A 24522-nucleotide genomic window follows, 5' to 3' on the forward strand; every position below is an offset into this window, starting at 1 on the left:
TTGAGCAGGAATACTAAGTCACTATATTCCTCTTTGAAGCCTATGCACATGAGCGTCTTGGGAGCCTTGGAATGATGAAGCCTAGGCTCGATCATCCACTCTTTGTTTATTATATTCTTACATGCATCCATCTTCTTCGTGTACCGCTCTTCATACTCATCCTTAGTTGCATTCTTCATATTTGCTCCACGTGGAATTCCAAACACCTCAACAATCACATCCTCACAAGATAGGCAATGACAACGCCCTTAGGAGTCTTGATCATTCGCGAGCGAGGATCATAACATCGTGCACACTCCAGGATAAGCTCATTGCATTGTATGGACTGTGGAAATCCAATGGCTTGAAAAATACCACTCTTCATAATGTTTACATATGTTGGGGAAGGAATCTAATTTCCGACTCCGAACATCCGTTGTCGCATCAGGTTCAGGCTCAAGAAATGCATGTTTGTATCCGTAATCCCCTTCCATCTGATTGACATCTTGGATTCCGAATAGAATCCAGTCTCCAGTATCTTTTGTTATTCTCTTCTTTCCTTAAATCCGGACTTCGACATCACACCTATACGAAGCTTGAAGTTAGAACTTCAGAAAAATATAATATTCTTAATAGAATTCCTGACTTCTTAATGATTTTAGGCTAATTAGGGTATGAAGTTAGGAAAATAGTCCACACTCTAGGTAGATCTTAACAATTTAAATACAAAATGTGACAAGATTAGGGTATGAAACCCTCACGAAATCAACACCTCCTTATACTTAGAAATTTCATGCAAATCATAGTGCAAAGGAGTATACCAGATCAAGAGTGACTAGGGAAAGGTGTGAAAGGTTGTGTTTTCACAAAAAATTATGTCTAAAGACACCTTCCGCAGTCAACAATGGAGGTCACAAATCTGAAGACAACCTGCAACTATATGAATAAACCTCTCAAAACATGTTGCAATTATCTAAATGTGCATAAATTTGATGGAAAACAACTTATACAATGAAAGCAAGTCAAATCCGGGAATAATGGTATGTCTGGTAAGAGTTAAATTTTCTAAGGACAAGCAGCCTGTTGACGTGTATTTTGTACACAGCCTAACACAGAATAAAATACCTAAGGGTATCTTATCCTCTCTTGAGAAAAAGTCTCTAACTGCTGAAGATTCGCATAAAGGATCAGTTAGGATGACTCCAAGGTTCCTTTTAGTAGGGTCTCTACATGTGGATAAGCTCGCCATGGTATGATGTGATTTGCTGGAATCACAAGGGGACTTACATTTGGTGATTGAATTTCCGATCTACTTTACTAGAACACAAGCTCTCACTAACTTAGATTAAAAAAAGGGAAAAAGAAAGGGGGTGAAGAGAGGATCTAATCCTAATACTAAGAATGTAGGAGCAATGATTTGATTTTTGATGAAACTCCAACTAGGTCTTGTTTTGACATCAATGGAACATCTACACAAGGCTAGTGCGATCTTCTAAGGGAAGCTTTATGATGTTCAAATCATCACCACAGGCATAGACACCATCAAGTTGATGCATATCAATGAAGAAGCGACAAATTGAAATTGAGCTTAGGCTGAATGATTCCAGTTGACTACGCAAGGCAAGTCTGCAATCAACAAACTGCTAGTAGTATGGATGTACGAATTCCACCATTAATCAATCGCATTTCCTCCATTCATCTAATCATCTACCATCTAAGATTGAAGACTCAACAAGAAACCATGCAAATTGCAAGAAACGACACACTTCACCATTACTTCAATGAAAATGGAGTTTGTTTACAATCAATGGCAACAATTTCTTGCCTTGTCTTCCTATTCTACTCTAATTGCTTCCAACTATTCTCTAACTATTCTAACTATTTACCTACTATCTCTAGCAATTGCTAATTATTAACCTTTACAAATGAAATGCCAGGGCTTATATAGTGCCCACAATACAATTTGATGGCTTAGATCAATTCAAGATCAATGGCCAAGATTTTACAATGAAAACCCTAATTAGGGTTTGTTACAACCATTACATAACATTTAATGCTTGACCAATGATAAAATTGTATTGTTTGGACACATGTCCCCTCTAGAAAAATCGTCCAATGGATAGCCGGGGTAGGTACATCGGAGTTTGTGCCACCTTCCATGAGTTAAGTACATTGAATCTGGACATGCTGAGGTGGACCTCACTGATTGGAGAAATGATGACTAGGACGCCACCTCATTTGACACTTGTAACTTGGTAGATATTCAACTTGACGTTGTTGAGAAGCTTGCTTTAATTAATTCATCTGGAATTATTTACTTCTTCAACGAGCCCTTTGTTCTAACTCCTTGTGTCCTTGATGTGCAGGATGATGATGTACCTCGCCTTGGAACGTTGGATTGAAAGAGGTCACTCCTGTCCTGGCTTGATCGTCCTGGCGGAGACCGTCCTGGCGAAGACCGTCCTTGATCCGGCTTGATTTTCCTTGATGAGATCTCCATTTGATGCCTACACAACATTTCAAAATTAGAAACATGATTTTGCAATGAATAGCATAGATTAAATTAATTTTTAGGAAACTTCATAATAAATCCTTGAGTTATTATTTCCTAAAAAACGATTGAGCTAAGGGAAAACAAATTTTCAAAATTCAAAATTAAGGCAATGATGATCAAAATTCGAAATTAAAACAAGAGATCTTGCCATACCTCACTTAAGAGCTTAACTCTAAAATGCAAAATGAGGAATTTGCCTAGGCAAAATTTGAAATAAGATGGTCTTCAACGTGATCTCCCTTCAAAATAGCAATTTCGCCACCTTTCAAGTTTTTGACGTGATCTTCAAGCCTTTGACAAGTTTGCTCAAATGGAAATTAAGGTTCGCACCTCCTTAGATTGATGTTAATGCCTCCCTTTGATGAAGTTCGCACCTCAAAACACAACTCGCACTTCTCCTTTGTCTTCCTCAAATCGCACTTGAATGAAGATGGTAAAATGATGATGTAAAAATGAAAATCTTCACCTCCTTATATAAGCGCTTACACCATCAATTCATTAAGGCCGACTTGGTAATTAATAAGGCAATTTGAACGATTTTAAAACAAATAACAAAGCCGACCTTTAAAATACCAAGCGCTCCATTCAATTTTAATTAAAATAATTAATTATTATTTGCCAACGTTTTTTTAATTTAACAATTTCGATTTTTTAGAAGGCAAAAACAATTAATTAATATTAAGTGCAATATTTAAATGCCATTTAATTGAATTTTCAAAAATTATCGATTTTCTTAGCATTTAAATAAATTCAAAATGTTTGTTTAGCGCCAAAATTGAAAAAATGGGAAGATTCAAACCTCATCGCCCTGGTCCCTGACTGAGGGACAGGAGCGATTCATCACTTTTGTCTTGATTCTTGCAATTTTACGTCCCAGGTCTTCATCTCCACGTTCAAAATCGACCATTTTGTCGGGTCCTTCGAGTTTGAGTGTCTTGCTTGTGTGAACAAGTGCCTTTGGATGTATCATCGCCCTGGTCCCTTGGAGAGGGACAGGAGCGATCTTGATGTTTTCACTTGAAATTCTCCATTTTGATATCAACTTTTCCTTGTATGGTGAATAATAACCTTGCTTGTTCATTCCATGCTTGTATCACTTGACTTTTATGAGGCATTTGGACGTTAGAAGGATCATCGCCCTTGTCCCTTGGAGAGGGACAGGAGCGATCCTTGTCTTTTCTCCATTTTAAGCTCAAATTGGTAAATTTTTGATCTTCGTTCTTCGTTCATTACCTTCCAAAGGACGTCCTTGACCTTGGCTATCCTTGCATTGTCTTGATCTTAAAGGAGCATGAGTGTTTTTGTAAAAATCGCTTTGGTCCTTGTCCAAAGGACAGGAGCGATATGAGTTCCTTAACTTGATTGATAACATTTTGACGTTCAAAACTCTTGCATATCATCCTCAAAAGACACCTTATACCTTGTGTGATCCCAAAAAAACCCTGACTTGGCATGAATTTGAAGGAAAATGAAGAATCCCATACAAATCGCCCTGGTCCCTTGGAGAGGGACAGGAGCGATTTTGCTTCTTTGTTCAATTTGATGATTGTTTAACGTTTGAAGTCTTTGTATATCACCTTCTAATCATGTCTTGGACCCTTTACGACCTTGCAAAACCTTGACCTTACGTAACTTTTGAGAGATTTGGCCAATATAATCAATATCGCTCTGGTCCCTTCCTGAGGGACAGGAGCGAATTTCAAGGTTTTGGACTTGCCTTTACTTTCTTCAACTTGCAATTGTCTTCATCGGGTAAAACGTGATCCCTTGATCTTCCTTGGTCGCTTGACACTTGCTTAACTTTTGAAATCTATGCCTTTATGGAAATATCGCTCTGGTCCCTCCCTGAGGGACAGGAGCGAACTAGGATATTTTAATGCAAATCCTTCAACTTGGCGACCTTTGTAACTTCGTGCTTGATTGAAATGTCTTGAAATGTCCTTGCCACCTTGTTCTCTGTCTTGGAATGTCTTGAACTTGAATAAGAAGCAATATACTCATTACATCGCCCTGGTCCCTTGGAGAGGGACAGGAGCGATCTTGCTCTTGTAGGCTTCACTTTACTTCATATCCTTCAAAAATTATATTCAACGGATGCGCAATGTTCCATTCCATTTATTCATGCCTTGGGATCCATTCAAATTGGGCAAGAAAGTCATCTAAAACAAAAATCGCTTTGGTCCCTTCCTGAGGGACAGGAGCGAACTTAAGCATTTTGGTCCCTTGTTGGCGTTTCATAATCTTCAATTTGTCTTAAACGCGTTCATCTCACCTCCTTTCTTGCCTTCAAACATAAAACTTGCTTGATCTTTGCCCAGATCGTACCTTATGAAGAATTTCGCTCTGGTCCTTCAGTGAGGGACAGGAGCGAATTTTGACTTTTCGAACTCTCTATCAGGATAATTTTAATGGAATATAACACTTATACTTTAAGTTATATTCCATATATACTTCCAGGATGTTTGAGAGTGGTTTCAGACCTCCAGGAGTTATATTGCAAAATCTAGTTTTTGGAGGTTTTTTCAATTTCCAGACTTAGTCAAATTCAAGATCAGGACATTCCAGACTTAGCCAGATTTCAGGATCAGGACTTTCAGACTTAGCCAGATTTCAGGATCAGGACTTTCAGACTTAGCCAGATTTCAGGATCAAGACATCACTCAAGCCGGACTTGCTATCCATGTGATCCCCTGGGCGACACTCAAAATGCAAAGGCCAGCTAACAAAACCCTAAAAGACCAAAAAACAAACCCTAAAAAGCAAAAGCAAAAAAAAGCAAGGGTCCCCATTTGCAATGGGGCGATGTGTGAAAACGTCACAACACAGCCATGGCAAAGTTGCAGACCTGTAACAGCCCTCAAATGGTCAAGTGATTGACTGAAAATGACTTGAAAACTGTCCCAAAGGCATATCGTTAAATTTGGAGTTGGCTGGCAATGAAAGTTTAAGTCTGAAAAATGAATGTACAGCCAACAATGGAGGTCACCCCTGCTGCAATAATGGCGTTTAGGCTCAGATCTGAGGCAATGACAGCAAGTAGGGAGCAATAGCAGTATCAAGCATGCATGGAATTCACCAAAATATGTCACAGAACACTTGCCAAATAGAAATCGTATTTTCCCAGCTATGGCACCACCTTCAAATCTGAAACATGTCTTCAATATGTATGCAATCTGCCAACAATGAAGGTCTGAGAACAGCAAATAACCAAGGCGATGTCAAGGAAAATCTTCAAAGTTTGGAGTGTAGGAATTCAACACAAATCGCCCTTCACCAAAATCGTGGATTTCACCCAAAAATGGCGAACTTCACCAAAATCGTGGCAAATGATCCTCAATATGCACTCCAAATCAGTTGAATCAGGTCTGATAACAGCAAGTTGAATGGCGGACTTGAGGGAAAATCGCAATAAGAATCCTCCAAAATCACCAAAAGTCGCCAAGGTAGAAAGTCGCCACTTAGAAAAAAAAAATCGCTCTCCAAAATCGAAAATCTGAAAACAATGGAGTCAATAAACTCCAATGGCAGCAATCAAGTGGATTGCCAAGATGGAAAAATGGAGGAAAAATATAAGTCTTCAATCAACACCTCTCCAAAACACTTCATCAAAAATCGTCAATAAGAGAGAAAATCGCCCTTGCATGGAGACACCTGGCAAATTCAATAATAAAATAACGTTGGACTCCTCTGTTTAAACTTGCTTTCATCATCAAATCTCACCACACAATCAATGTGGGATAAAACACTTGTTCTTATACTTGCTTAGGTGAAACTGATTTGCTTCTAAGAAGTTGAAAACATTAAATGCTTATTGCAAATCATTTAATTGTTTTTTAAATTTTTTAAATAATCGTTGTTTTATTAAAAAACAATTAAAACAAGGCTCTATTTATTAAAATATTGCAATTTAAATCAAAATTTTGAGCCACTTGGGGAAATTGATCCAGGTAGGGATTAAAAAATCCCATCAAAATTATTTAAAACGTCAAAATATTCCCCATAAGGGAAAATCGATCTTAGTATGGACAATTTTCCAACAAAATCCATCAAAATGCACACAAAATGGGGCTTAGGGGAAAATCGACCTTAATCATGAAAATCCGGACTTAAAAATCACTTTATTTACTCAAACTGCCCATTGGTGGAAAATCGACCTTAGTCTGGATGAGAATCCGGACTCAAAAATCATGAAAAGTACCCTCAGTGGAAAATCGATATGAGTCTGGATGAAAATCCGGACAAAAATCCTCAAAACTTGTCACAAAAAACCTGGTGGAAAATCGACCTCAGGTGTGGAATGAATGCAAACGTCATCCGTAAACTTGTCCATACCTCCTTGGTGGAAAAACATGGGTAGTCAGGATAAATCCTGACACTTTGTTAAATTTTATGCTTCCAGGGGAAAAACGACCCTAGTATGGGTTCTGAGAGGGGAAAACCATGGGTAGTCAGGAATATGAGGGGAAAAGCACCTCTAATATGGAATTTTGACCTTTTAACCCTTAGAATATGGATTTTCATCCGGAAAATGAGATTTTTTCACTCAAAATCACTTAGAAACTTCGAAACTTAATAAAACTCAACTGGACTTAGGCAAATTCATCAAAAATTGGAGCATAACACAAGGAAATCTATCAGGACAAAGTGCGAAATCAACTTGAATAATTCTCTAGGAGTGAGAAAACAACTCCAAAAGGTCTGAAAACACCTTAGCACCTAAAATCACCAATGAGGACATTTTAAAAAACACGTTAACGCTCCAAAAGGGTCAACACTTAGACAAAACTAGGATCATTAAAATTTCAATTTTACGCACCTGATCCTATAACTTCAAAACCCTAAACGGCACTAGGCATGACCAAAACTCCGAGACTCGAGCACGAGAAACACAAAACTGCCCACTAAGCAGCCAAAACCCTAACCTAACAACGCAGAAAGCAGGAAAAGAGGGGGTCCCCGTTAGCAATGGGGCAATGTGTTAAAAGGTCACAACAGAACCTTAGACAACAAATTCGAAAAATGAGTAACAATTCAGAGTTTACTACGAATCTATTCAGCTTTTCTCAAATAAATTCAATATCTACCCTCTTCTTATTCCAAGTAAAGCATCCTTCTTTTGGTTTAAAATCTGCAATGGCTTCCTTGGAAAAATATTATTGAACTCCATGAAACTGCCAAGAATAGATTAAAACCCCCAGATTTTTCTCCTATAGTCAGGATCACATTAAAGTCTCCACCTAAAATCAATGCTGAGAAAACAAACCTACTACGAAACTTGCAAAATGAATTCCATAATTCTTTCTTACCAATCTCTTAAGTGGAAGCATAAATACTAGAAATGATGACCTAGAGACTAGAGTTATTTCTCAAATCCTTTAAACTTACATATAGAGAATCTATCAAAAAATCTAACATCTTACCCTTATAAATCTTATCATCCCAAGACTCACCAAACCACCCAAGGTCCCTAAGCCTCCACATCTATACCAATACCTCTTTTCTGCACCTTTTTCAACAAATTTTCCATCTCAAACCTTCTAATTTAGTCTCTTCAAGAAGAACGATATCTGGAAGATGTTCTTCAATCAACCATCTAACAAGACAGTATTTGTCAGAGACAATCAAGACTCTGACACTCAAGCTTAAGATCTCCATTTTTCCTTGGTGAAGAGAGGGATATCCCATCACCAGAATAGAAACCGAGAATAGATTTTTGTCTTCCTTTTAACACTTCTTCATTCGCAGCTTTTTTTGAATTTATTGGCCTCAAATTTTCAACATCTTTGACTACAAATTCCAATGTCCAGAATTGAGTGAGATGCAAAGCTTCACTTGGACTTCTTTTTAGCCCTGCAAAAATCCTTTTCTCCTTTTATTTCTTAAGAATCCACTGAATCATCAGCTTTCCTTCCCTATCCTCACTGTTTAAACACTGATTCATTGCCAGAAACCCTTTATCCAAATTTCAGTTCTTATTTCTGAAATCTCTGCTTCATTCAAATTTATCTCCCAGATTATTCTTTGAAGACTCCGCAGACTCGCCAACATGCAATGGGGCATCCTGTCTAATTTTTAAGTCAGTCTTCATATCAGCATTAATTTTCATTTTTATTGGGTGCCAAAATGTCTTCAAAGGTTTGTTATTCTTTTCTATCTTTTCTACATGCTCCTTTCCATAATTTCGAGCCAAATGACTAACACATCTACAATTAAAATATACAAAAGGAAGACATCGATAATCCAAATCTTTTACCCCAAATAAAAACATAATTTAATTGCTTTCCTGATCAGTTTTGAGAGATCGACATTAACAAGATACAGGCATAAGATGCTATTTTGTTTAAAGTAGTTTCAGAGCATCAAACAAATAAACCTAAAGCATTTCCAATTTCCTGAAGCACATCTTCTACCCCAGAATTTGCAAGGAAATTTGTCTAATTGAATTCAGCGGAGAACTTGTTGCACTAATTCTTCATAGGATTAAAACCTGGAAACCGAGGTCTAAGAACAAACCAGCATTCCTCATCAACCACAGCCCCCAAGAAAAAATTTGTTTATCTTCTTCAAACTGAAAAATTATTTGACAAATCCCCATTGCTAAAAGACTAAAGTCAGGCCTAGGCCAATACTTCCAAAATTTTCCCATCCACAGCTTTATTCGATCAACATAGGGCCATATTCCAATGATTGCAATGAGAACCCTTTTTTTTTCATCATCTCTACCAATTTTTAATTTCTGGATTGTTATCTGAAATGAAAACATTTAGTTTTTTCATTGAAATTTGAATCAGAGCATTTTTTGGAGCGAAAGAAACCTCAGCCTCCTCAGCTTTTTGACTAGCTTGATCAAAGAAGTTCCCTACTTCCATGCTATTCACAAAAGAGACATGGTGCGGATTAATTGATTCACAGAAGTTCGAACTGGAATTATTAGCACCCCTCACACAACAAGATTTTTTTACTCCATTACAATCCTTTTTCTATGCTCCATACTCCTGAGTTTTCCTGCTTCCAGCCTTTGCATCTTTAAAATTGCTCTGTTCCTTTGCAACTTCACTAATGCTCTGCTCCCTTGCACAAATTTTGCATATAAAGAATACTTTCATCTCCTTGCTTTTTGTATTGATTTCCATGTGAAAAAATTGGCTGATAAGTTGTCATCTCCTCATCGGCTGAACAGGATTATGGAAGCTAACCATGGAAAGTTGCAAACAACTCATCACCATGCCTCTTTAGTTTGTGCATACTATTACACACCATCTGTCACCTAAAAGTCAACTGTCGATGATATATCAAGAACATTTCCAACAGCACTGTATTTGACAAATGTCATTGGCATACTTAGTTTCCTCACAAGAGTTGGTTTTACAATGTAATTATTACTCTTGATGCTTTAATCTGCTGATTGACATGAATTGTTATCTTCTTCCTCGTTCCAAGGATTGGTGTCTTCTAATTTCTTCAAAACAATCAATCAGCAACTGAAAACGCCTTCAAAAATATATATTGCCATTTAGTTCTTGTTGACACATGTTTTTTGTTGACAACCATTGCCTTCTGTAATAATTCAGATTAATCACTCTTTCATGGTGATGATCATCTTCATGTACCCAGGCATTTGATATAAATTTTCCTACAGTACTCTTTGGTCTTCACAATAAGTTGTCTAACTCTTCAATCTACAGACAAGTGTGCCCCAAACTGTCATCAATACCTATATCCATGTAATTGCACATGTTATCACCATATAGCATTATTCCAAATCTTAATTGGGAAAAAGTCTAGCTGGTTATTCTTATGTTCAAACAAAATTTGGGAGCTAGACTTGCTCTAATTCCAGTGCTTCTTTGTCTTCTCCAATCCATAGCTATCCAAGTTGGTGGATGCCCGTTGCATCTTGTCAAACTTCTTATATATTAACTAAGATAGTTATTGAGGTTTCCGCTGTTTCTGGATCGATGTCATAAAAGATTTTATCCTATCAATTAACAAAAATAGCTCTATCCTTTTAATTATAGAAATGAAACTAACTTCCACCTTCCAATGGCTTGAATGTAATTTACATGCAATAGCATTATTTATATATTTTGCAACCACTACTAGCCAGTGTATATGGTGAAAATGGATAACAATAACGATATTGAAAGACTAAATGGATTCAACCACAAAACCCTAGCCTAACAACAACAAAGATCTACCATGACATATGAAGATTACCTAAGACAATGCAAATCAAACGAAATCACAAAGATTATACCATTACATGTCCAATAGGGTTTGGATCTCCATTCTTCTTATCTCCATTGATCTTGTTTGATGTATTTGCTCTCAGATTTTATGTGCACAAGAGCTCAACAAAGAACGGAATGTGGTTGCAAGTAGGATCGCATATGCCAAGTAGTCAATTGATCAAGTAGTTAGGGTTTGATAATGAAGAAAGCATCTCCTTATATAGAAAACACTATATGAAATGGAGGGATAAGATTGAGAGGTGTAAAAGGAGGTCGGCTATGATTAGAAGGTAGGTAAAAGAAATAATAAAATAATGAAAGGGGTAGGTAGTGTATGAATTAAGAGATGAATGATATGTGTCATGGGTAGAAAAGGTTAATGACTTAATTAAATAAATAAAGATTTATTTAATTAATAGAAGAAGTGGGATCAATTAAATAAATAAGATATTTATTTAATTTAGGAAAAGGATAATTTAAATAAATAAATGTACTTATTTAAATGAGAAATAAGGCTAGAAGAGGATAAATGAATTAATTAAATAAATAAAGATCTATTTAATTAATAGAAGAATTAAGCTAAGATAATTAAATAAATTTATTTAATTACACTAGACAATTTTGGGTGTCTACAGCCAGATTTACAAACCTGTTTAGAATGATATGGAGTAGATAGGAAAGAATTCATTCCTCTGTCACCATACTGAGATGTTGCCAATTGCATGCACCCTGTAGTAAACTATTTCCATTTATAGAACCTTAGCATATGTGCTGCAACAGAAATTGATGTGAACAGTGATAAAGGAATTGTTATACTTGACAGTGACAAAATTGTGGACTGGAAAGCTTCAAAAGAAGACGAAAGTTCTAGGCTAGCTGAATGACCTCCCTTGTACTTGGTTGACACTCAAAAGACCTTCAAAATGATCTAGGGGCAGATACAGAAGGGTGCTTAATTACAGTACCTTGACTAATAAAAAAAATGGCCAGATAACACCAGATATAATTGCTTTAGCTGTGCTGGAGGTAGTGAATCAAAATTGCATTCGTGGGAATATCGCTCCTCCAAGGAACCAACAATTTAATTGCATGTTTGCAAAGCAAAATTTACCACTGACCAAAATCAAGAACAATAAATAGCACCAGAGCTCTAATTCATCAAAACGGTGGCACAGATAATGGAAAGCATGTTTTATTTCATAATATAAGAGAAAAACCTTTAATTTATATCAATAGAGATCCTTATGTAATGCACGAGGAAACATGATATACAAATATGTTACAATACAGGCATAAATCAGTAGAGAGTAGAGCAAATAAACGTTCATTTGCAAGAGGATATTTTAGGGAGGCTGAACACTCTGGGGATGTTAAGGTAAGTCATGAGGCATGTGCCAATATATGATGCTTGGGAAGCATTGAATTCACAAGTACCACAAATTCCTTTTGATGTGTTTAAAGCTTGAAATTGAAGATCATTGAGCTAGTGCATTTTATGTGACCATGGTAAGCATTCAGAAGATGATCTTGGCAATATTTATGGATTTGAGTCATTTGACTATGTAAGCTTTTTTCCTCATCAACGTTTCAGATCATACTCCATTGTCTTTAGCTATTTCATTCTAAGGATGGATCATGGAGCATGATCCAAAACGTTAATGAAGAAAAAAGATCACATAGTCAAATCCAGAAATATTACCAAGATTATATTATGGACTGGATCATGGAGTATGTATGATTTGAAAGGTTGATGGGGGAAATGCTTACATAGTCAAATCGAAAAATGTTGTCAAAATTATATTATGGGCTGTGGCAATTTCATGTATTTAATTAATTCAGAAGCTGTTCAATGACCTCAGCAACATGAGATGCCCGTTAAAGGAAAGTTTCTTCCCATAACATAAAGGACCCATAACATGTATTTAATTAATTCAGAAGCTGTTCAATGACCTCAGCAACATGAGATGCCCGTTAAAGGAAAGTTTCTTCCCATAACATAAAGGATCAATATTATGGAGTAAATGATCTAGTTGCAACAAAAATCTTAAACATTTGTAAATTGTCATATCTTGCTCCTTCAAGAAGATGAGATTATAAAAAGCTAGAGAAGAGAATTTTCTCTTCTCTAGCTATTTCATCCTAATGATGGATCATGGAGAATGATCCAAAATGTTTGTGAGGAAAAACGCTTACATAGCCAAATCCAGAAATATAGGCAGGAATTCATTAAAGATTTCATGTCTTTGACTCTTTAATTAATTCAGAAGCCGATCAATAACCTCAGTAACATAAGATGCCCATTACAGGAAAGTTTCTTTCCCTAACATAAAGGATCAATATTATGGAGTAAATTATCCAGTTACAACAAAACATTTGTAAATCGTCATCTCTTGCTACTTCAAGAAGATAAGATTATAAATAGCTAGAGAAGTGACTTTTCTCTTCTCTATTTATTTCATCCTGATGATGGATCATGGAGCATGGTATGAAACGTTGATGACAAAAAAACATACAAAGTCAAATCCAAAAATATTGTCAAGATTATAATATATAATTATGGACTGTGGGAATATCATGTCTTAGTCAATTCACAATATTCAATGACCTCAGCAACATGAGATGCCCATTATAGGGAAGTTTCCTTCCCGTAACATAAAGGACCAATATTATGGAGTAAATGATCCAGTAGCAACAAAAATCTTAAACAACATTTATAAATTGTCATCTCTTGCTCCTTCAAGAAGATGAGATTATAAATAGCTAGAGAAGGGAGTTTTCTCCTCTCTAGTTATTTCATCCTGATGATAGATAATGGAGCGTGATCTTAAACATTGATGAGGAAAAAGCTTACAAGGTCGAATCCAGAAAGATTGCAAGAATTATATTATGGACTGTGGAAAATTCATTTTAATTAATTCAGAAGCTATTCAATGACCTCAGCAGCATGAGATGCCCATTATAGGAAAGTTTCTTCCCATAACATAAAAGATCAATACTATGGAGTAAATGATCCAGTTGCAACAAAAAATTGTCAATCGTCATCTCTTGGTCCTTCAAGAAGATGAGATTATAAATATATAGACAAGTGACTTTTCTCTAGCTATTTCATCCTGATGATAGATCATGAAGTATAATCTAAAACGTTGATGAGAAAAAAATCTTACAAAGTCAAATCCAGAAATATTGCCAAGATTATATTATGGACTGTAAAAATTTCACGTCTTTAATTAAGTCACAAGGTGTTCAATGACCTCAGCAACATGGGATGCCTATTACAGGGAAGTTTTCTTCCCATAACGTAAAGGATCAATACTATGGAGTAAATGATCCAGCTGTAATAAAAGTCTTAAACAACTTTTATAGATTATCATCTCTTGCTCTTTCAAAAAGATGAGATTATAAAGGCCTTATATGTTGCCAGGCTCCATCAAAGTGTCACTAAAGATGGATTTAAAAGACCATTTTTATGGATATGGTGAAAATGAACTTTCAGAATAATTTGTCAAAAAGCATGTGCAGTTATCGCGCATACAACCTAGGAGCCTAGGGACAAATGCATGTTGTTTAAAAGTGGTTGCAATGGAGTTTATCAAGTTAATGGGTCAAGAGTTTAAAAGTTTGGATTCTAGCAATTGGTGTATGATTGAAAAAAAAAATTAAAAATGACAAGACTCAAAAAGGAGTTTGAAGTAGGAGATGTCATGCAACACGATTAATTGCCACACAATTTAAATGGTGAACTTCAAAGTTGAGCTGATGGAGCAAAGAAAATCAAGAATACTAAGTAGGACTCTTGGCACTCTATTTTTTGTTGAGTTCGGCTAGGCCCAACTTCAACTAAGTTACTAAAATGACATTTCAAAAAAATTGTAAAAATGAACTTTTGTTTTTACTTCAATTAGTAAGGGGGTAGTTAAAAAGTTGTTCCAAAGGTAGATATCCTTATGTACTACCAATTAGGCTAGGATAGACATTAGGAATTTTCGTTGTGTAAGAGAATGTGTGAAACTAATCGAAGACAACTTTGAGGTTTCAAGGAAAGAATTCTGGGTTATCCCCGCAATATACAATGGCTGTAGTTTAATCAAGATTTTGTTTATTCTCAACTTAAAACATTGTTGAAATTATCTCAAATATATAAAAAACCAAACTGAGCTTTGATTCAGTCTTCCTTATTCTGATTTGAACGCCCTTAATCTTGCACCATTATCTTTACACATTTCTAGGAAATTAAGTCATTGACTTTGGGAAAGTGTGATATATGTTTTATGTGGTTTGTCTTATCTTTCTTAAAAGGAAAATATCACAAATACTCAGTTTTGGATCCATTATACTTCTACAGTGATTTATTATAAAGTGTGAAATGTCTATTTTGTTATTTTTTGTATGCGAACAGCAAATAAAAGGAAAGCTTCCCTAGAAACAAGGAGCTTTCAGTTCCACATATTACCAGACCACCTTTGATAAATTCCATGGAAACACTCAATAACCTGGATTGCGTTTTTTCTTCTACCATCTATTTTCTTTTCTTTTTCTTTGTTTCTTTAACTTTCAAGTTCCAACTTACTATTACATACAATAATAACCACCATATTTGATAAACCAGAAGGAAATAGAACTGGATATAGAAACACTTTACCCAGGTTGATCTCAGTTAGTGCATTTACTCTTTATCTGTTGTAATGTCCCCTTTCTAGAATAGGATTTAATAATAAATGATAATAAAATTAAAATATAAATAAATATAATATGATTTAATTAAAGGTTAATTAAGTTTAATAAAAGGTCAAGAGGCATGCAATGAAGAGTTGTGACTCCCTCAAACATTTGATATAAAAGGGAGAAGAGTTCATTTGAAATGGATATGGAGGAAGGAAGGAAGAATGGTGCAACGGAATTAACGAAGGATTAATGGAAGAAGAAAGGAATAGGAAGAGAATAAGAAAGGGACTCCCTCAAAAGGCAAAAATTATTAAGGGTTGTGCTCTTTCAAAAAGGTGATAACTGTGAAAGGTTGTGACTCTTATGAAGGGTTTAAGAGTTGTACTCTTTCGAAGGGTGGTAATTGTGAAAGGTTGTGACTCTCTCAAAGGGAAGAAATGATGAAGGGTTATGACTCTTTCGAAGGATAGTAATTGTGAAAGGTTATGACCATGGTAAAGGGCAGACATGATGAAGAGATGTCACCCTCCCTCACATTGTAAGATATAAAGGGGAGAAAGTTCCATTTGAGGTGGAGATCCAAGGGAGATGAATTTGAGGAATCATTTAATATTCTTCTAAGTTACCGGTTCGGGTTCGGGCACCGGTTTGGGTTCGAAGAACCCAGTATGCCGGTATGGCAAAATTTTGAAAAGGGGTTTGGGTTCGTTAGTACAAAAACATGTAAATTATATATATATGCAACCTATAAGCATGAATTAAGATTAGCATGTCACATAGCATCATATAAACAACAAAACCAACATAAACTTGTAATCATAGCATCTTGATCATACCATAACAGCATCATATACATCAAGTTTAATATCAAAATGATAAAATATTCACGTATCATTGTTTCAACTTTCAACAATTTAAAGTTTGATCATTAAATGGATTCTCTAATGGGGGTTTGGGGCAACACCCCCAACGGGGTCAAGGGGCAGCACCCCTTGCGGGGGTCTGGGGGCAGCACCCCCAGCGGGGTCAAGGGGCAGAGCCCCTTGCAGGGTCGAGGGGCAGCGCCCCTCACAGGGTCCTGGGGCAGCGCCCAGGGCGCACTCCCTATTGCGGTACAGGGCGGGGTCGAGGGGCAGCGCCCCCGCCGCCAACACCAAATCACAACCTTCAAACCCACACGGAACTCCATGGCGTGCATCAATTTTCTACTTTTTTAGGTTATAACTTTCACTTTTTACAAGGCGGAATTGAAAAAAAAAATTAAATTTGCATTGTTTTTTGACTTTACAGGCCGCCCAGCCGCCCGGGTTCGACTAGGTCCGCCCGGGTTCGACTGGGTTCGACCCCACTCTGGGTTTTTCGAACCCTGGTCGAACCGGACCCGTAGCACAGACTTGGTCGAACCCAGACCCATACCAAGGGGGCCCAAAGGCGAACCCGGTAACCTAGATATTCTTAAAGGCAACAATAAAAAATCGGTGACCCAATTCTTATGAAAGGTGGTGAGCCTTTCACCAATAAAGTATAAAGGAGAATTCATTCAAAGCATTAAAGGATCGCTTATCAATTATCACTACGAATCCAAAAATAAATCCTTCATTCATCAATCAATCATTAATCCCTCAAGAAATCAAGCAAACAATCATCAAACCCACATCAATCATCGCTTCATTTTGATATCAAGAAAATAAACAATACAGCAATCAAGCATCACTCTATCAAATCAACATTCATTCAATCATCCACCAATATATCAAACTAACATTCATTATATCGTCACTCACCAATAAGATCACAAAGTTTTAGACATAAATTGCACTCAGAAATAAAGCAGCCATTTATATTTAGCAGATTAATTGCTATGCAATATGATAGAGTCTATTATTTAATCTCTTATATGAATCATTGATTTATTTATTTGATTAACTTAACAATCCACCAAGGAGTTAGAACTAATAACCATTCATCAGATTTAATAGAGCAATCTTATTAGAAACAGGCAAGGAAACACAATAGGGATGTAGGAGTACGGGTCCTATCCATTAGTGGATGCCCATTTAGTTGGTTACTTGTGGGCACCCATTGAGTTGGTTGCTTGTGGACCCCCATTGAGTTGGTTGCTTGCGCCAAGGGGTCGGATTGAGTCAGTTGCTTGTTTGACACTCTTGGGCTTAATTGTGGAGGATAGTCTCCCGACATCCTATGGTGTTTTCCCCTCAAGTTTCTAATATGGTTGAAGCTATAGTGTGCATGTTTAGAAATAGGAATTTTCATTATCATTTTGTTTAATGATTAATTGATTACTCTCCTAAATTCAATTGCTATTAGATAATTTGGTGAAAGAATACTCTTGTAGATAAGTTGTATTTTTGGATTTGTCACTCTTCTGGGCAAAATTAGGTATATCCCAAATGGGGACATTACATCTGTCCATTAGAGACCTACTCTAATAAAATAAATACATGCAAGAAAGGACCACAAACTTGCAGAGAGTTCTATTATCTCCTAATGTGGTGAATCAAAGCATACAAACAGTAAAAATGCTGGATCAAATATAACCATGAAGGCTTGGATTTTGTAGGAACTGCCACATTATCAAAGTTCATACAATGTTACTTCATCAAGTTAGCCAAACTAACTACAAATTTTATCCTAAAGACGTGTTCTCCCATCTTCCCAAGAAAGTAGATCAACAGAATGTATATAACCCAAAATTACCTAAAACAGAAAATGACATGTTACACTGCTTATAAATAGGACTCTGATTCATAACTACAAATATGAATTGAATATTCAACCAAAAAGGCTTGTCATGAGACCAATCCCACTCATGTTGAAGTCGTGTGCATCATGCAACATTTTGGAAAAGAACAAGATTTCTCCTATCATAGTACTACATCAAAGCTTGTATAATGTTACATCTTTTAATCCAAACTTCCAACCCAGTCTATAGTTCCACGGAGTTTCCTGACGGGGGGGCACGGGAACGTGGGGACAGATTTCAAGGACAAGGACCAAGCACCTAAATATGGGGACAACAAGGGGATGCCAAGGGGACAGAGGCGGAGCAGCGGTTGGTGGGGCGGAACTGATATACAAATTCAGGTGAATTGAAATCTTTATGGCAAAATCTGCAATATAACATCTCTGCAAGTGCCCCATGAAAGGCAAACTAGTTTTCACAAAGTTAAAGTTGCAATTAGTATGCAATGGCATGTACCATATAGCAAGTGAACCAGTGGCATCCTGTTGTGACGTTTTCACACATCGCCCCATTGCAAATGGGGACCCATGTTTTTTGCTTTTTAGGGTTTGTTTTCTAAGTCTTTTAGGGTTTTGTTAGCTAGCCTTTGCATTTTTGAGTGCTGTCGGGGAGATCAATGGGATAGCAGGTCCTGCTGGAGTGAAGTCTTGATCCTGAAATTTGGCTAAGTCTGGAATGTCCTGATCTTGAAATTTGACTAAGTCTGGAAACTGAAAAAACCTCCAAAAACTAGATTTTGCTATATAACTCCTGGAGGCCTGAAACCACTCTCAAACATCCTGAAAGTATTTATGGAATATAACTTGAAGTATCTATCTTTCTTCCTTCTTATACTTAAATGTTATATTCCATTAAAATTATCCTGATAGAGAGTTCAAAAAGTCAAATTTCGCTCCTGTCCTTCACTGAGGATTCAGAGCGCGAAAAGCGCTCCTGTCCCTCTCCAAGGGTCCAAGGCGAATCGCTCATGTCCCTCACCAAGGGTCCAGAGCGAAAAAGCTTAGTGGAGTCATTCCTGACCTTTTTTGGACAAATTGAGACATCAAAGGCATGATGGAGGACAAAATGAACGTGATAGAGCATCCAGACTTGATCAAAAACAATGAAATGATGAAGTTTTTGCCTAGAAGGTCAAATTCGCTCCTGTCCCTCACTGAAGGACCAGAGCGATTTTCTTTATATGCACATTTTTAGACCTTTTTTGGACATTAACTTTTATTCATAGCCTGAAGCAGGATGATATCTTCCCTAGCAAAGACATTTCATGGTGAAAAGTGAAGCATTTGGGCCTGGAGGACAAAAATCGCTCTTGTCCCTCACTAAAGGACCGGAGCTTGAAATCCAAAATTGCCTTGTCCTTGAAAGATTTGAACGATTTCGCGAATTGAGAAGATCAAAGGAGATACATTTTATCAGTTGAATATAACTTGAAAGCGCAATCATGAGGAAAATTGACCCTAGAAGCAAAATCGCTCCTGTCCCTCACCAAGGGACCAGGGCGAATTTAAGTGATAGCTCCCGTCCCTCTCTCAGGGACCAGAGCGATTTTCCTTATAAGACAGGTTTTGGGCGAAGATCAAGTAAGTTTTAAGTTTGGGGCAAGCAAAAGGGGCATAACGAATCCATTGAAGATAATTTGAAGATTGCAAGACGCCAAGTGAAGGCCATATTGTCCTAGGCGCTCCTATCCCTCTCCAAGGGACCAGAGCGATTTCTTCCTTAGACAAATTTCTCGCCAAGTCGAAACGAATTTCATGTCAAAGATAAGTGAAAGGGAGCATGACAAGTCCGTTGAAGACAAGTTTGAAGATTGGCAAAGTACGAATGGGCTTATAAATGGAAGTTCGCTCCTGTTCTCCAGTCGAGGACCCGAGCAAAATATCTAAATGTGCTTAAATGTTGAATGTCACTCCCATTTCATACGTTCAAGAAGGAACAAAGGACATCATTTTACGCCTTGAAGACAATTTGATATCAATATGATGGAAGATTTGCACCATAAACCAAAGTTCGCTCCTGTCCTTCAGTCAAGGACCAGGGCGATATTCATTAGACTGGTCATTTCTTTCAAAAACTACGTCAAGGCGAGGTCGCACAAGGTCAAAAATGCCTTTGAGAAGATGATAAGCAAGGAACCAAACGTCAAAAGGTGACCAACTTGAGCAAAGAGGAAAGTTCGCTCCTGTCCTTCAGTCAAGGACCAGGGCGATATTCATAAAATCAATCATTCTTTCTAAAGGATCACATCAAATCAAAGTTACACAAGATTGAAAACGTCATTAGAAAGGTGATGAACAAGGAGTTGAGGTTAAAAAATGACAAATTTGAGCTAGGATTCAAAGTTCGCTCCTGTCCCTCTCCCAGGGACCAGAGCGATGTGGTTTGTACCCCTTACATCTTCCATGTTTGGCGCCAACATCATTTTCAAATTACATTAAATGCTAAAAATCGATAAAGTTTGAAATATTCAATTAAAATTAGCATTTAAAAATAGCGCATGAAACATTTATTAATTAATTTTGCCTTTTTCAAAAAAAAATTAATCACGAAGGCATTTTAATTAATTATTAATTTTAATAAAATTGGTGCGCTTGGATTATATTTTAATAATTTTATAAAAGTCGGCCTTGATTTTTATTTGAAATTTGTTTTAATTGCCTTATTTTTACAAAGTCGGCCTAGAGGTAAATGAGAGGGTGAGCGCCTATAAAGGAGGGGTGAGTTATTTCATTTTCAAATCATCATTCAAACTTCCTTTGCATGCGATTTGGAGAAGACAAGGAGGAAGTGCGAATTACATTGAGGAAAGGTGCGAAATTTCCATTCAAGGGGAGTGCGAACTTGGTTTGAAGTGGAGCGAATTTGCCATCAAGACGTTGAAGACCCCCCCAAAGGTGGTGAAATTGACAAGGAAGGCGTTCGCTAGAGGAGGATCACATTGAACGCTTCAAATTTCGATTTTGCCTAGGCGAATTTCCTTATTTTGCATCTTTTTAGAGTTAGTTCTCAAGTGAGGTATGGCGAAAACTTCTTTTGTCTAAATTTTGAGTATTGGTCGTCCTAACCTCAATCTTGAAATTTTGAATTTTGAAATTTTGAATTTCCAGTAGCTCAATCATATTTAGGAAATGATAACTCAAAGACTTATCATGAAGTTTCCTAAAATTAATCTTTAATCTAATCTATGTTTATACACTGCAGAATCTATTACTAATTTTGAAATGTTGTGTAGGTACCAAGATGGCGACTCTCAAGGAAAATCAAGCCAGATCAAGGAAAATCAAGCCAGATCAAGGACGATCAAGCAAGGATAAGGGCGGCCTCTTCCAATCCAGCATTCCAAGGCGAGGTACATCATCATCTTGCAAATCAAGGACAAAAGGAGTTAGAACAAGAGTTAATTAAAGATAGCCTCTCAACGACATCAAATTGAATATCTAGCAAGCTACAAGTGTCAGATGAGGTGGCATCCTAGTCATCACTCCTCCAGTCAGTGTGGTCCACCTCAGCATGTCCAGATTCAATGTACCTAACTCATGGAAGGTGGCACAAACTCCAATGTACCTACCCCAGCTATCCATTGGTGGAATTTTCTAGAGAGGACATGTGTCCAAGCAATACAATTTTATCATTGGTCAAGCATTAAATGTTATGTAATGGTTGTAACAAACCCTAATTAGGGTTTTCATTGTAAAATCTTGGCCATTGATCTCGAATTGATCTAAGCCATCGAATTGTATTGTGGGCACTATATAAGCCCTGGCATTTCATTTGTAAAGGCTAATTTAGCAATAATCAGAAGATAGTTAGAGTTAGAATATAGTTGATAGAATAGCAATTAGAGTAGAGTAGAGAGAGAAGGCAAAGATTGTTGCCAAGAGGTTGTTGAAAAAGACTTGTAACTTCATTGAAGAAATGGTGAAATTTATGGGTCAATTCGACAATTTGCATGGTCTTTATACTTCTCATATTTGATTTCATGTTATTAGATGAGTGGAAGAAATGTGCTTGATTGATGGTGGAATTCGTACATCCATACTACTAGCAGTTTGTTGATTGCAGACTTGCCTTGCGTAGTCAACTGGAATTATTCAGCTTAAGCTTAACTTCAATTGTCGCTTCTTCATTGATATGCATCAACCTGATGGTGTCTATGCCTGCAGTGATGATTTGAACATCATAAAGCTTCCCTTCGAAGATCGCACTAGCCTTGTGGAGATGGTCCTGCGATGTCAAAACAAGACCTAGTTAGAGTTTCACCAAAGATCAATCATTGCTCCTACATTCTTAGTATTAGGATTAAATCTTCTCTTCGCCCTCATCCTTTTTCCATTTTTTTCAAATCTAAGCTAGTAAGAGCCTGTGTTCCAGCAAAGTAGATCAGAAGTTCAATCATCAAATGTAAGTCCCCTTGTGATTCCAGCAAATCACATCATACCACTGGAGCTTATCCACACGTAGAGACCCTACCAAAAAGAACATTGGAGTCATCCTAACTGATCCTTTTTGCGAATCTTCAGCAGTTAGCGACTTTATTCAAGAGAGGATAAGATGCCTTTGGGTATTTTATTCTGTGTATGATCGTGTACAAAATACACGTCAACACATCCCCAATAGAGGTGGCAAAGGTGGTGGTGCTGTGAGGGGACATTTCTCCCAAGTCCCCAAGTCTCAGAAATGTCCCGTACAGGGGACACAGGGTTTTTGGGGGAGATGCATCCCCATGGAGCACTAAGACCTAGAGTTGCATTCTCCCAACTACCAAAGAAAGTAGGCTAGCAGAATGTAGATAACCCACACTTGGTCTAAAAGAGAAAGTGATGTGTAAGATAAATTATAAATAGAATGACACTCATTAGAACCAGCTTGACTTTTTTCACTGATTCTAATTCAAAAATATAAATATGCATTTAGTGTTGGACACAAGAAATTTCCCATAAGACCAATCCCACTCATCTTGAAGCTGTGTGCATCAGGCAACATTGTGCAAACTAACTAAAAAAAAATTGACCTATGAAGCAATCTGCTACTGGTCACTATCCTCAACCTGTCACATGGGCCTGATTTGCAGATATATCAACATGATATAGAAAACAACATTCTTTTGCTAAAAAGCAGAGGGGGATATAGTTAATTTGAAACTAGGATTAGAGTTTTCCTGTTTCACATCAGAATAAATCAAGGAATAGAGCCACAACTTAAGTTTCAACAGAGCATATTTACTGATATTGGCTGCATACCTTTTAGTTTCTATCCAGAATCCCTGTGATACTAACTCTCTCACCAAAGACCATTACCAATATTCAGTCGTATAAAACCAAAGAAATGAAAGCTAAACAACATGAAAATAGAAATACCTGAGGATTGAAAAGATTGTTTGAAGTCACAGTGCCAAGAATAGACCTATTTAGCCCTTTCAAATTTCGGTGCTCAAATGTGACACTTCCACCTGGTTGAATTGAAGCCTGAAAAAACAGGATAAGGATTCTGGTCACCTCTAAGATCGCAAAGAGAACTAAGGCTAATAAATATGAAATGTTATCTACTGCTTACATTGTTCTCACAAAACAACTAGCCACTAAAAACAATGAGAAATCAACAAAGTGAAAATATATGAATAAGATTACCCATGCACAAAAATTGTTCCACAAAATACTTTGTAACTTTAGAATTAGACTGACAAGAATTATTAAAATTTCCCATGCATCACCTACCATGTTCACAAACACTAGCATAGCCTACAAAGACAAGTTATAAAACAGAATACTAACAAAGCATTCATTTGTTAAAGCAACCCCACCAGATGAGGTCGCCCCCCACTTCCAGGTACAATGCTCCATTCTGTACTGACTTCAGCTGTCTTATGTTCAAGTTCTTTAAGCTTCACCTCAACTGCAATGCCACCTTCATTTGTCTCATCGGGTTTAGGATTGATCTCTATGTTTGAAAATAATGCAAGTCCATTTATATTTCTGAGTGCTTGCCTTCCTGCATCTATATTGAAAACTCGACCCGTCCATAACTGCATCGTGCAACATGCACAGAATTACTTGACGAATGATACCAAATGAAAAGATTGAAATTTAACCTACAGATTATATTAAATGCAGTGCATAGCAAATAGAAAATTCCACAATAGAGAAAAAGTGTGTTGCTATTGCGCTCTCCAAATTTAAATTGCAATGCATGTCCACAAATCACTGAAAAAGGAAAATGGGACACAAAAGCATATAGAGAAGTAAAGTGAGTAAAAGGATTCCCTAAATATCTTACACCTAAGAATGTTAACAAAATGGAAAGCTAATAAATGTAAGCAGTGGTAAAAAGCATCA

General features: G+C 36.9%; 1 protein-coding gene across 2 annotated transcripts in view; it reads right to left on the bottom strand.

Annotated features, from left to right (window-relative positions):
- Positions 1-24522, bottom strand: part of LOC131029315 (protein TOC75, chloroplastic) — an 87480-nt gene that overhangs the window by 23860 nt on the left and 39098 nt on the right. For both annotated transcript variants that reach the window (XM_057959757.2, XM_057959756.2), the window contains exons 3-4: positions 23991-24212; positions 23548-23655 (exon numbers count right to left, since the gene is read on the bottom strand). In XM_057959757.2, coding sequence (XP_057815740.2) covers positions 23548-23655; positions 23991-24212 — 330 coding nt within the window. The remainder of the gene's footprint in view (positions 1-23547; positions 23656-23990; positions 24213-24522) is intronic.

Source organism: Cryptomeria japonica, chromosome 10 (genome assembly GCF_030272615.1).
Source record: "Cryptomeria japonica chromosome 10, Sugi_1.0, whole genome shotgun sequence".
Lineage (NCBI taxonomy): Eukaryota > Viridiplantae > Streptophyta > Pinopsida > Cupressales > Cupressaceae > Cryptomeria > Cryptomeria japonica.